The sequence below is a fragment of the Physella acuta genome, unplaced genomic scaffold (genome assembly GCF_028476545.2).
Source record: "Physella acuta isolate Inbredline_101_S28 unplaced genomic scaffold, ASM2847654v3 ptg001011l, whole genome shotgun sequence".
In the NCBI taxonomy this organism is placed as follows: domain Eukaryota; kingdom Metazoa; phylum Mollusca; class Gastropoda; family Physidae; genus Physella; species Physella acuta.
This window is the reverse complement of record NW_026732528.1, coordinates 211760-225829: the sequence shown is the minus strand read 5'-3', so window position 1 is coordinate 225829 and position 14070 is coordinate 211760. Positions and strand designations below refer to the sequence as shown.

Sequence of the window (14070 nt, the reverse complement as noted above, 5' to 3'; positions counted from 1 at the left end):
TGGTATTTTAAACTCTTGACTTGTAGAAGGGTAAAAGGTGGTATTTTAAACTCTTGACTTGTAGAAGGGTAAAAGGTGATATTTTAAACTCTTGACTTGTAGAAGGGTAAAAGGTGGTATTTTATTCTCAAAAACATGTAGGCTACTGTGTATATTTTTCTATTTAATGTCAGATTTAAACTTGATAATTTAATTTGTAATTTTTTGTGATAAAATTTGGAAAGGTGTGTTTATTTTTCCTAATTCTACTTAACGAGGAAAAAAATGGGATTTATTGTCTGATTTTGAGAAGTCAAACTAATGACTCGGATAGGCCCGCCACTAGAATTAAAATGTGGAGGTTGATTGGCAAATACACTGGTCTCTGTGTGGATAATTGATGGCCTTTTGTTATTAGTTAGGCTTTTAGACACTACTAGACACTCCGGTTGACTTAGAGATGCTAGTATAGTATACATAGATACCCCTTTAAACACTGACACCCCGGTAAACATAGACACCCCAATAAACATAGATACCCCTTTAAACATAGACACTCCAATAAACATAGACACCCCAATAAACAAAGATACTCCAGTAAACATAGACACTCCAATAAACATAGACACACCAGTAAACATAAACACCCCAATAAACATAGATACCCCTTTAAACATAGACACTCCAATAAACATAGACACCCCAATAAACAAAGATACCCCAGTAAACATAGACACTCCAATAAACATAGACACCCCAGTAAACATAGACACCCCAGTAAACATAGACACCCCAGTAAACATAGACACCCCAATAAACAAAGATACCCCAGTAAACATAGACACTCCAATAAACATAGACACCCCAGTAAACCTAGACACCCCTGTATTTAATTTCTGATCAACCTGAAACAAAGTTCCCACCTATCCCAATTCAAATGAAGCAGAGAAGAATCGTCTGTTGTGTTGAAATCGGGATCATTATGACGTTACCAATCATTAACTGAAATCGGGATCATTATGACGTTACCAATCATTAACTGAAATCGGGATCATTATGACGTTACCAATCATTAACATATTGTGCGGGTATAATAATGGGTATAATGAACATCACGCGCCACACGAGGGAGACACACAGCCTGCACATCCGTCTGGCCAGAAGTAGCAGGGGCAACAACTGTGGTGCATCAGCAGACGGCAACAAGACTAGTGCATCAACAGATTCGAGAGTTTAGATTCTGCTGCCCTTTGCACTATGGATTATGAAGAAGACGAAAATGAAAACATTGAAAAAAATGTAAGTATTCCAGGTGTAATTAGATTATATAATGTGACAGAATTAGATAAATCGTCAGACTAAATCAAATCATTCTTGATTATACAATTAACTGTTACATAGTCTAAAAGAATTAGATTATTTGACAGATTAAATGGAAATCAGATTTAAATATATTGAATACAATCATTCATGCATAAAGAAAAAGTATTAGTATAATTTTAGGCGTATCCTGCCGATTAAAATGTAATCAGGATTAAATGTAATTTTATACGACATAATTCGATTTTTAAACTAATTAAAATGCATGCAAGATTAAATGTATGTATTCTGGATTGAAAGTAACAGTTTAAGACATGTCAAAATAAGTTGTAGGCCTTCCTGACACTAAGTGTTTAACAGAAGTCATTGGATGTATGCAGTTAGTTGTGTTAGTGTTTGATTGCTTTTTTAATAATGTTTTAATTACATCGCATCACGTCACCTTAAATTATTTCCGTTATCCTGGGTCAGAGGTTACAATTTGTTTGTTCACGTGACCAAGATTAGCCAAAAAAAACACCTACCTCGTGTGTTGATTTGTTTACCTTTGGTGTTATCACCTGTGACACACGGTTGTGTGAATCTATGAGGTATCGATTTCTCCCTTCTGTCTAGTACATTCTCTAGACCTGATCATCTGATTAATCACAAAACAGCCGCTCACCAGACTGACCGTTACTATCTCGATTGACACAACTCAGTTAACTTTGGATGGTCAAAAACTGTTGAGCAGTTGAAGTTATTTGATGAAACCAACTAGATACGGCAATGCCTTAACTTGTACCTTTAAATACTTAGTAAACAAAATATTTAGATTTAGCTTAAGCGATAAGATAAAATTCCGAATCTGCATTTATATCTCTTTATCTGTATAAAACGGAAGCTAAAGCAAACGCTAAGCTGAATTATTATTTTTTCATACATAATATATATATATATATATATATATATATATAGATAGATAGATAGATAGATAGATATTTAAAACAACTAAGACAGGTGAAGTACTTATTCAGACGATGTGGTTTTTGTTAGTCATGTTAGAGATAGACACATACTGAACACAAGATGTTTTCGCTGTATACACCTACTGGACGGCCGCGAATGTTGTGTACCAACAATCTAAGCTTGTGACAAAACACGACATGCTTGGCTGGTTCTGTGGGGCTAATCTTTACCATCTAGTAGTTGAGCTGTTGTTAACAGGCACATGTTACAAATTATCGTGGCCTTGCTCAAATATTGGAGACATGACCCACTTAACAATGACCCCCGTACCCAACCATTGCCAACCAAAACACAGACCCACCTAACACAGACCCACCTAACACAGACCCACCTAACACAGACCCACCTAAAACAGACCCACCTAACACAGACCCACCTGTGACCCACCTAACACAGACCCACCTGTGACCCACCTAACACAGACCCACCTGTGACCCACCTAACACAGACCCACCTGTGACCCACCTAACACAGACCCACCTGTGACCCACCTAACACAGACCCACCTGTGACCCACCTAACACAGACCCACCTGTGACCCACCTAACACAGACCCACCTAACACAGACCCACCTAACACAGACCCACCTGTGACCCACCTAACACAGACCCACCTAACACAGACCCACCTAACACAGACCCACCTAACACAGACCCACCTAACACAGACCCACCTAACACAGACCCACCTAACACAGACCCACCTAACACAGACCCACCTAACACAGACCCACCTGTGACCCACCTAACACAGACCCACCTAACACAGACCCACCTAACACAGACCCACCTAACACAGACCCACCTAACACAGACCCACCTAACACAGACCCACCTAACACAGACCCACCTGTGACCCACCTAACACAGACCCACCTGTGACCCACCTAACACAGACCCACCTAACACAGACCCACCTAACACAGACCCACCTAACACAGACCCACCTAACACAGACCCACCTAACACAGACCCACCTAACACAGACCCACCTAACACAGACCCACCTAACACAGACCCACCTAACACAGACCCACCTAACACAGACCCACCTAACACAGACCCACCTAACACAGACCCACCTAACACAGACCCACCTAACACAGACCCACCTGTGACCCACCTAAGACAGACCCACCTGTGACCCACCTAACACAGACCCACCTGTGACCCACCTAACACAGAGCCACCTAACAATGACCCACCTAACACAGACCCACCTAACACAGACCCACCTAACACAGACCCACCTAACACAGACCCACCTAACACAGACCCACCTAACACAGACCCACCTAACACAGACCCACCTAACACAGACCCACCTAACACAGACCCACCTAACACAGACCCACCTAACACAGACCCACCTAACACAGACCCACCTGTGACCCACCTAACACAGACCCACCTGTGACCCACCTAACACAGACCCACCTGTGACCCACCTAACACAGACCCACCTGTGACCCACCTAACACAGACCCACCTAACACAGACCCACCTAACACAGACCCACCTGTGACCCACCTAACACAGACCCACCTAACACAGACCCACCTAACACAGACCCACCTGTGACCCACCTAACACAGACCCACCTAACACAGACCCACCTAACACAGACCCACCTGTGACCCACCTAACACAGACCCACCTAACACAGACCCACCTAACACAGACCCACCTGTGACCCACCTAACACAGACCCACCTAACACAGACCCACCTAACACAGACCCACCTAACACAGACCCACCTAAAACAGATCCTTCTAACATAGACCCACTTTACAATGACCCACGTGTGACCCACCTAACAATGACCCAAGTGTGACCCACCTAACAATGACCCACCTGTGACCCACCTAACAATGACCCACCTGTGACCCACCTAGCGATGACCCCCCTAAACCGCCCCTTCCCTACCCCCAGGCTCGCAAATTCAGAGAACTGTTCCGTGGCCGATTCACCCAGGGGGACGCTGTGAGGATCGTCAAAGAGTTCCAGGGTTTGGGGGACGCCGTGCAGTTCTTCCTAACTGGTAATTACAATTTTACTTTAGCATAACAAACACAAAAGTTATACACATTTAGCTTCTTGCTGCTGTTGTAATAATAATGTCACAGACTGTATAATTAGGTATGTTTATATTATTGTGTTTTACATGAAGTTGCATGAATGAAGAGTACCTGGCTAGCGGAAGGACTGTTTGAGCGATCGTCATGTGTTTTTCCATGTTTTTGGGTGAGATCGCTCATGTACGTAAGGGGAGAGAAAGTAGTGAATAAAAGGGAGAGCAAAAGGTGAACGGGTGTTGTGTGCTAGGATTTGGGACTGGAACGATGGCAGGGAATGTAAGATGTCTCCATGACTTGGAGTCGTGATTATTATTTGTACCTATATCAGTTGATCTTCAAATATGGATGTACCACGGATTTATCTGTACATAGTGTAAATAAAGTTGTCATTTCAAGTTGCCACTGTTGCTCGTGTTCCTGTATGAAACCCACAACAACAAAGAATACATGTTGTTACATATGGTGTCAGAAGTGGAGGCAATAAAGTGATGTTGCTACATTGTATTACTGTTACTTATGATGTCACAAGTGGTTGAAGAATTGGTGCTACATATGTCAGAAATGGAGATATTACAGTCTGTGGTCTTCCACTGTTTACCAAGTACGTCAAGTTCTTGAAAGTCATCTATCTACACTCAAGTCAGAAGGGTTGCTGTAGTCAAGTCAGACGTTTTGTTCAAGTCAAGTCATCAACGTGATAATTTTTATCACCTTATTTCGATATTGTCTCACCAATGTCGAGTAAATATCGTCTGTGTGTTTTTTCTGTTTGGATTTAGCCGATCAAGTCTTAGTGTTTCTTTTCTACTGTTTGGATTTAGCTGTTCAAGTTTTTTCTATATGGATTAGCTGTTCAAGTTTTTCTACTGTTTGGATTTAGCAGATCAAGTTTATTTTTGTAACTGTTCCTAAACTGTTCCTAAAGATGTCTTATCTAAAACTGGACAAATTTCTACTCTGTAACAGGCTACTAGAACTATTTTGAATTTTTTCAACTTTTTGGAATCAACAAAGTGAACTATTTTGGACGTATATATGTACTATGAACTAAAACAAGCGAGAAACCAAGAAAGGGTATTGTAAATTAATTAACATTTATCTATTGTCAACTAATGAATTTATATTTTATGTCATAAATAGAAAATATATCAAAATGTTATGTTTTGAAGAATATCTAGCACTAGCGAGGGCGCAAGGCATTAAGAAGATGAAGAAGCAGATAGCCTGGGCAAACACTCGATTTGACAGAGACATAGAAAAAGCATTAGAAGCATGGGACGAAGAAAATGAACAACCCAGACTAGCTCATGGAAAAGTAATAAGAGAATTAGATGGTGAGACAGAAATAGTGCGTAATAGATCAACAGCTATTACAGACATGCAAAAAGAAGAAGAAATGTCAGATGGAGATAAAGTAGAAGAGACTGTACAACTAAAAGGAAAGCGAAAAAAAAGAAACAGAAAACAGAGAGCAGATAAAAGGGCTGAAACTTTGGAAAAACAAGTTGGCCTACATGAACTAGAATATAAACAAGAACTATTAGAAATGAAAGCTATAACAGACACAAATGAACCAAAATTAGAAAGTGAACAGACAGAATTTAAAGCAGAACTTGAAGAAGTAAATATTAGCAACATTTGGAATGAAGAACTAAGTAACATAGTCCAGGAAGAATTGAAACCCAAGGATAAAACAGAGGGTGAACTTAATAATGATTTAAAGGTGACAGATACATTAGAATGTCTTAAGATTGACTCTTTATTAAATGATACGCAGGTACACGAGAATATTATTGAAAGTTGTATCACAAGTCCATCAGAGAATGGCAGTCAAAATGATTTAATAAGCCCATCAGTGAATGGCAGTGATGATTTAATAAGTCCATCGGAGAATGGCAGGAATCATGATAAACTAATGATGATTAATGAATCAGTGAACTTAATAAGCCACAATGAAGAGAACGTACCTATTGAAGATTTACTTCGAAAATTGGAGTCAAACTATAAAGAAGATATACTAGAACTCAAGAATAAATTTAACAAAGAAATGGAGAAATTAACACATAAATTTATGTGTGAACTAGAATCAATAAAGAAGCACAAGGAAGTTAAGAAAGATGAAACAGTAACTAGAAACTACAATGTCATTGGTGCACAGAATGAAAGTAAAAGAAATTTAGCAAACTATGAATATAGTCAACATGTTAATAAGAATGTCATTAGTGTCATTAATGCACAGAATGAAAGAAAAAGAAATTTAGCAAACTATGAATACAGTCACCATGTTTATAAGAAGCCAAAATCTAGATGTTTTTACTGCGGAAAAACAGGTCATTACCAAAATCAATGTTGGCATAGGTTGGCAAATCAGAGAAGAAACAATTGTGTACACAGAAAGTCATGTGAGAAATACAGTAATTTAAGAAATAATGTATCAAGTTCAAATCAGAATAACAAAAGTGTGAATAGGTATACTAATGGAAGTTACCGACGCAACACATATTATGAGAGGCCAAAGCAATGCCATAATATTTATATTGAGTTGGTTGATGAACCAAACGAACGTACACAAAGCAAGATAACTACTGACGTTGTTCAGAAACCAGAGGAGAATATTAAAACAAATGAAGTAACACAAGTTACACGAAATCTAGGAAATGATTATGGTAGCACAGCTAAAAGCTACAATTTGAGGGAGAGATGGCATACAGGTCAACGTCAACTGCACGAGAACGATTACTCATGCTATAGAGGATGCTAAGATTAAATTATCAATTTACAGTTTATTAATATTATACAGTCTGTAACTGTAAAATATGGATATCAAACAATTTGTATCAATAATATAAATTGTGTACTATTTCAAAAGATTGTAAACTGTATTATGTTAAACCTATTCTATACTATTAATTAACAGTGAATAAAGTAAATCAAGTAAAAGTTAGAGACTATTTATTCCGCATAACAATAAGACGGAAGTCTCAATGATGAATTGTATCAGTCGATACCTGTGAAAGGCAAGAATGTGGTTGTGTTGTGACCTATATGTGTCTGAAATGGGTCAAATAGGGGAGACAACAAAGTATATTACTCATGCGTGGTAATAACATACCTTGATGATAAGGAAGTTTTTTTACCACATAGGATATAGTTATTTAAATTATGAGTTGAATCAAGTCTTTGATAATTTCAACTATGTATTATAGTTTGGTAATTTACTAAACTCATTGATCTTGTTTATACTACAATTACTGGGTAATTGAAATGTTTTTCCTTCTCATATTTGAATATATTACACATAATGCTTGTGCATTAATCTACAAAGAATGTATTTTCCATGTTTTTTGAGATGTATAAAAATTTTTGTTGTCTGGCACATGGTCCTGCCCTACCAATATTGTATTTATAAATTTTGTTACACAAAATTTTATTTGAAGGGGGGACGTGTCACAGACTGTATAATTAGGTATGTTTATATTATTGTGTTTTACATGAAGTTGCATGAATGAAGAGTACCTGGCTAGCGGAAGGACTGTTTGAGCGATCGTCATGTGTTTTTCCATGTTTTTGGGTGAGATCGCTCATGTACGTAAGGGGAGAGAAAGGAGTGAATAAAAGGGAGAGCAAAAGGTGAACGGGTGTTGTGTGCTAGGATTTGGGACTGGAACGATGGCAGGGAATGCAAGATGTCTCCATGACTTGGAGTCGTGATTATTATTTGTACCTATATCAGTTGATCTTCAAATATGGATGTACCACGGATTTATCTGTACATAGTGTAAATAAAGTTGTCATTTCAAGTTGCCACTGTTGCTCGTGTTCCTGTATGAAACCCACAACAACAAAGAATACATGTTGTTACAAATAACATGAGTGCGTATTACGAAGAAATATTAGTTGTTTTAATTAAAGTACATAGTTAAGTAATAGAACTATATTCGCGCAAGTTTGCTAAGATTAAAATAAATGATTTATGGGTCAGACTATAAATGAATTCATTCGAATTATCACCTGTAATCATTATGCTATACTCATTGAATTCCAAGAGTCCCTTCCCCTCGCTTCCTCCATAAACTGAATTCATATTTCCATTCAACCTCTGAAATGTGCATCTCTACAAAATATGAACATTTATTTTGTCCTCATCTCAAATGATAAAATGTGACAATTTACTAGATAAACCCTCCTCCCTCTTACAAACGTAGTACATCTTCAAAGCGTTTGACCCCCCCCCCCCCCACCCCCCTTTTTTTACAAGCAGGTGTTGTCATTTGTAGACGACCGCAAATTAAATTAAATATTTACTGTTGGTCGAAAAATCTATTAAACATAATTTTACCAACAAGTTAACCTGCAATATTTGATTTAAAGATATCCTTTGAAAACTAATTGATATAATAATATTATGATATAACTATTAACTTTGAAGAATAATTGATGTAACAATTAGCTTTCAAACTAATTTTTGTAACTAATTTCGTGAAAAATCACCAAACTGAACAGCTTGATGTAGCTTTATGTTACTAAGCAACTTAGCGAACCCGGTGTAAAACTCTTCACAGGTCAAACATGTTCGAAACGTAGATTGCTATTCTTTATTTAAATTTCAGCTTCCTCCGAACAAGTCAGCGAGTTTCTTGGAGAGGTAGGGCCTAATTGTTCAATTGTTTATTTGGGGGTGTAGCATTACGGATGAATAAAAGACAGTGACTTCTAATTTATTAAGATTGATTGACATAAAGACAGTCCCAAAATGATTGCTAATGACACCCCACCTCAGACACACACTCACGCACACATTATGCTGTAAGTACCGCATTAGGTATTAACCGCCCCACACCCACACACACACACACTCATACACACATAATGCTGTAAGTACCGCATTAGGTATTAACCCCCCACACCCACACACACACACACACTCACGCACACACACTCACGCAAACATAATGCTGTAAGTATCGCATTATGTATTACCCCCCCCCCCCCCCACACACACACACACAACCACGCACACAATGCATTAGGTTGAACTACAAACAGAACACTCTCTCTGCCAGGACCAAGTCTACCAGGCCAACTTGCAGGCCGATGCTGACCACGTGATGGCCAGACTGGCATCAGACCTCCAGCAGGACGCTAGCGAGCAACAGTTCGCCTGCCAACGTTGTGACAAAAGTTGGTGGAAGAAGGTTCCGAACAGAAAGATGGTGAGACTGTGTCCACGGAATTATTTGCATGCTACACATAGATTAGACTGCATCTTAACAAGTTATAAATAGTAAAGCCTTCTGAACAAAACATTTCAGCTTATATAAAGCTAAAAAAGATCACCAACAACTTTTATTCTTGTGCTTAGATCATATTGTATTCATTGATTCATTTATGTCACGACACAAACAGGATGCAAAATATAATAGACCCACCTTCAACTGTTCGCTTATAAGAATGACCAAATTTAATGGTGGCACTTTTTTTAAACGGTAACATTTTTTATTCCACCTGACCAGGTATCAACGTGCAATCGTTGTAAGCAGAAACTGAAGGCCATCCCTAAGGAGAATCAGTGGGGGTGGGGAAGGTTCCATTGTGAAGACTGCGATAACAAATTTTAGTAAGTTCTTAAACAAAATAGCTACATGAATATTTTCAAACTATGTATTTTTCTTAAAACTCAAGCATATGAAACAGTGTTTTGCAATGTAAGTACGGGTTACATTTAGAGCTATACTGCCTAACACATAAAAAGACTTGCTTACCAACTTCGTGTTATGTAACATCTCCTTAGAGTATATGTAAAACCATGACAAAAACAGCAAAAATTCTATCAATTTTTTAAATAAAATATACTACCCAGCTGTCCTTGGTAAAACCGTCTATCTGATGCACTAAGTGTACCCTAAACATTTAGCGCACGAAGTTTACCCCACTTCTCCATACCACTACTAAATACCCAACCTTTTTATGCTCACTGTTCCAGTCACAATATATATACATTTATTTGATTGAAATATAACTTTGTGTATTATTTCAGCGGAGTAGGTACTATGGGAATGACCAAAAGTAAATGCTACGATTGTGATAACGAAACTGACATCAAAGAGATCATCCCCCCTAGAATAAAGAAGGAAATGCGGAAGACCAGGAATAACCATAACTGCAACGGAATCAACTGCTACAACGGTTATAACACGGTCAACCCAAGGCCTTATAGAAACGATATTGAGCTGTGAGATATTTGTTGAAATTTTATCACTTCTAAACCTCGCCGCTTGTTATCTAACCACCTCTCGTCCTCTAAACCTCACTTCTCGTCCTGTAAACCTCACCTGTTGTCCTCCAAACCTCACCTGTTGTCCTCCAAGCCTCACCTGTTGTCCTCCAAACCTCACCTGTTGTCCTCCAAACCTCACCTGTTGTCCTCCAAACCTCACCTCTCGTCCTCCAAACCTCACCTCTCGTCCTCCAAACCTCACCTGTTGTCCTCCAAACCTCACCTGTTGTCCTCCAAACCTCACCTCTCGTCCTCCAAACCTCACCTCTCGTCCTCCAAACCTCACCTCTCGTCCTCCAAACCTCACCTGTTGTCCTCCAAACCTCACCTCTCGTCCTCCAAACCTCACCTCTCGTCCTCCAAACCTCACCTCTCGTCCTCCAAACCTCACCTCTCGTCCTCCAAACCTCACCTGTTGTCCTCCAAACCTCACGTGTTGTTCTCCAAACCTCACCTGTTGTCCTCCAAACCTCACCTGTTGTCCTCCAAACCTCACCTGTTGTCCTCCAAACCTCACCTGTTGTCCTCTAAAATAACTCACAAGAAAACAAATTTTGTATTCTAACATTTGTCTAACAATAGATATAGAAATTAACTAATGTTTTTTTATTCTATCTTCTAGCCGTGTCCAACCAAACAATGTGAGTTTACTTTCTTATAAAATGTCTACACCAACGCTATTGTAAACTTGTTTTATAGTTTCTTACATTTGTCTTACAATAACTTGTTACAATTGATTTTTTTTTCAGCCTCACCGCACTGGTCGTGAGGGTAGGTATGATTTCTATATTCAGGTGACCCTTTGATGACCTGTGGTCAAATACAGATGATGTCATGTCTAAATGGCATAGAAACGCCACATTGCGTAGATGACCGTGTGCCCAGTAGCCTTTATGCGATACACAAATGACACGTAGCATAGATAAAGTATGTAGACGACATACAAAATTAGCATGTGAATCGGTGGATCTAGATTGAATGGGGTTACGTTTTGAAAAGCTCAAATCTTTGGGTCCACGACATATTGCCGAAAGACACTTGCTCGAATGCCGTTTACCCGACGGTCGATTTCCCGAATGGACGCTTGCCCGAATGCGAAAAATTTGTGTCCGGCAAAAAAAAAACCTGGACAAAAAACCCCTGGATATATACCCCCGACATAAACGCCCTGGACAACCCCCCCCCCCCCGCGACATAAACCCCCTGAACAACTCCCCCCCCCCCCCGCACAAAAACACACACACACACATCAGCCCATCCCATCTGCCTCAAATTATCAAGAAATATCAAGATATTAAGTAGAAGTCAAAATATAAATTTGATTCATTTTTCCATTTGTAACCCTCACTCAGTGGGGATGCTTTTACCCACTGAGGTGTTGTGGTTAAGACGGGCTGACCCTGAGATTAAGTACACACTGACACCGACAGATGTTGTCAATTACTCGCTTTATTTACAGCATCGAGCCATGACGGCGATGCAACACAGTAGTACAAAACAAACTAGCCAAGAAGAAAAACCAAAACCAAATCCAAAACCAAAAGACCAAAAGCTGTAGCCCTAAAACAAATGTAAATAAAAAAAAGTTACATTCCTGACAACACCATGTGTAGGCTACAATATACACGGGTAACAATAAAATATGTTTTGGCCAGTACACAGTACTGCCAACAAGTACCAATACGTAGTACTTCAAATAAATACTTATATTAATACTCACCCTAACTAGTGTGCACATGCAGCACTAGCAGGAATACACAACTAAGTATTTTAACAAACATAATTTATATAACTACCTTCATTAGGTCTACATCTTGGTCCACAGACAGCAGCCTTACGTGTGCGACACGGCTAGGCATGAAACTACCCACAGTCCCATGTCACATGACATGGAACACAGGTAACATCGCTCACAAAAGCATAAAAAAACAACGTCAACAGTTCAGTTGCAGTCCCACAGGGGCCGCAACCCAATGAATAAAAACTTCATATTTTTATCCCCCTTGGCTGGTATCCATATGTGTTACACAATCTATATATATATAATTCTCTTCTGGGAGCCGCTAAAAAACAAGCTGCAAACGCGCCTAGAAAACAAGCTGTAAACGCGCTCCCTACCTCCCCACCCCTACATGATTTTAGTGAGCTGTGTTCACTCTAAATGTTTACAAGCAGAGCCAACGATTTTAAACGTAGGGGGGAAGGGGGGAGGAACGGGGGGGGTATGGTCCTTAAAACGAGCTACTTATAGTGTTTTAAAGAAATATTTTCAGTGGCAGCGTTGGTACTGTCGAATTCACAAATTAGGAATAACTGAAAAGTAGAAAAAACAACAACTAAATAGCGGCGTATGTTATGCCGCGGGCCGGCTCGTTAAAAATATTTTATTTAGAGTGTTCGAAAAATCTCGGGTGATTGGGTATGTTGACAATAGTATTCACTCACCAAACTAGAGCGCTTACCTTCCGTAATGGCACAGTTTACCTGGGTCCTTCCTCTGTACAGGTAAACCAGCCGTGTGCATTCACAAGTTTTCACCTCGTCCAGCAAGTTCCAGAGTCCGCACGTGGAGTGAGGTGCACATCAGCTCAGGGTCAACGGTCACCACGTGCATTGACCAGGGCAGCTTGAACACAGGGACGGGATCGTTTGCCTACACCATGTACACATCATCTATTAGACAATAAACTAGACCATCGCCTACACCATGTACACATCATCTAGTACACGATAAACTAGACCATCGCCTACACCACCATGTTCACTTCATCTAGTACACAATAAGCTAGACCATCACCTACACCACCATGTACACATCATATATTAGACGATAAACTAGACCATCTTCTACACCATATATACACAATCTATTAGATCAGGGGTTCCCAACCCTGTGCCCGCGGGCGCCATGGCTGAACGATTCTTATGTGCCCGCCTCTCACTATTCGAGAGAGACAGAATTTTTTTCATAAACATTATTTTAAAATATGATTTATTTTTATTCATTTGTTACAGTTTTAATTTTTGATACGCTCCTAATCATGAAGCTCTGGCCAATGAAATCCAATGCCAAAGATCGCATTGATTTTATTATATTTTTTAATTAGATGCTTCCTTTGTATTTATGTGTTTTGTTTACTTTCTATACGTTTTGTAAATACATTTCTCTGTGTGTTGTGTGTATGCAATTTGAAAAAAATGCCAAATAATTTTATTATTTTGAAACATTTTTGTTTATTATTTATTAATACATTAGACTATTAGAAAATAAGAAAATAAGAAAATAAATTATGGGAAAATGACAAGTTATGGAAGGGGTTTGTCGATTTAAAATAGGTGGTGCCCGCCACCCTACCGATATTTTAGAATGTGCTCTAGAGTAAAAAAAAAAAGGTTGAGAACCCCTG

The 14070-nt window shown here is 39.2% G+C and overlaps 1 protein-coding gene across 1 annotated transcript; it reads left to right on the top strand.

Annotated features, from left to right (window-relative positions):
- Positions 1 to 1236: 1236 nt before the first annotated feature.
- Positions 1237 to 13436, top strand: LOC131954552 (shiftless antiviral inhibitor of ribosomal frameshifting protein homolog). The gene is made up of 9 exons (XM_059318317.1): positions 1237 to 1278; positions 4241 to 4349; positions 8997 to 9031; positions 9450 to 9599; positions 9900 to 10003; positions 10424 to 10618; positions 11286 to 11304; positions 11413 to 11434; positions 13169 to 13436. Exons 1-9 carry the CDS (start codon positions 1237 to 1239, stop codon positions 13348 to 13350), a joined length of 858 nt encoding a protein of 285 aa, XP_059174300.1. The 3' UTR covers positions 13351 to 13436.
- Positions 13437 to 14070: the final 634 nt, after the last annotated feature.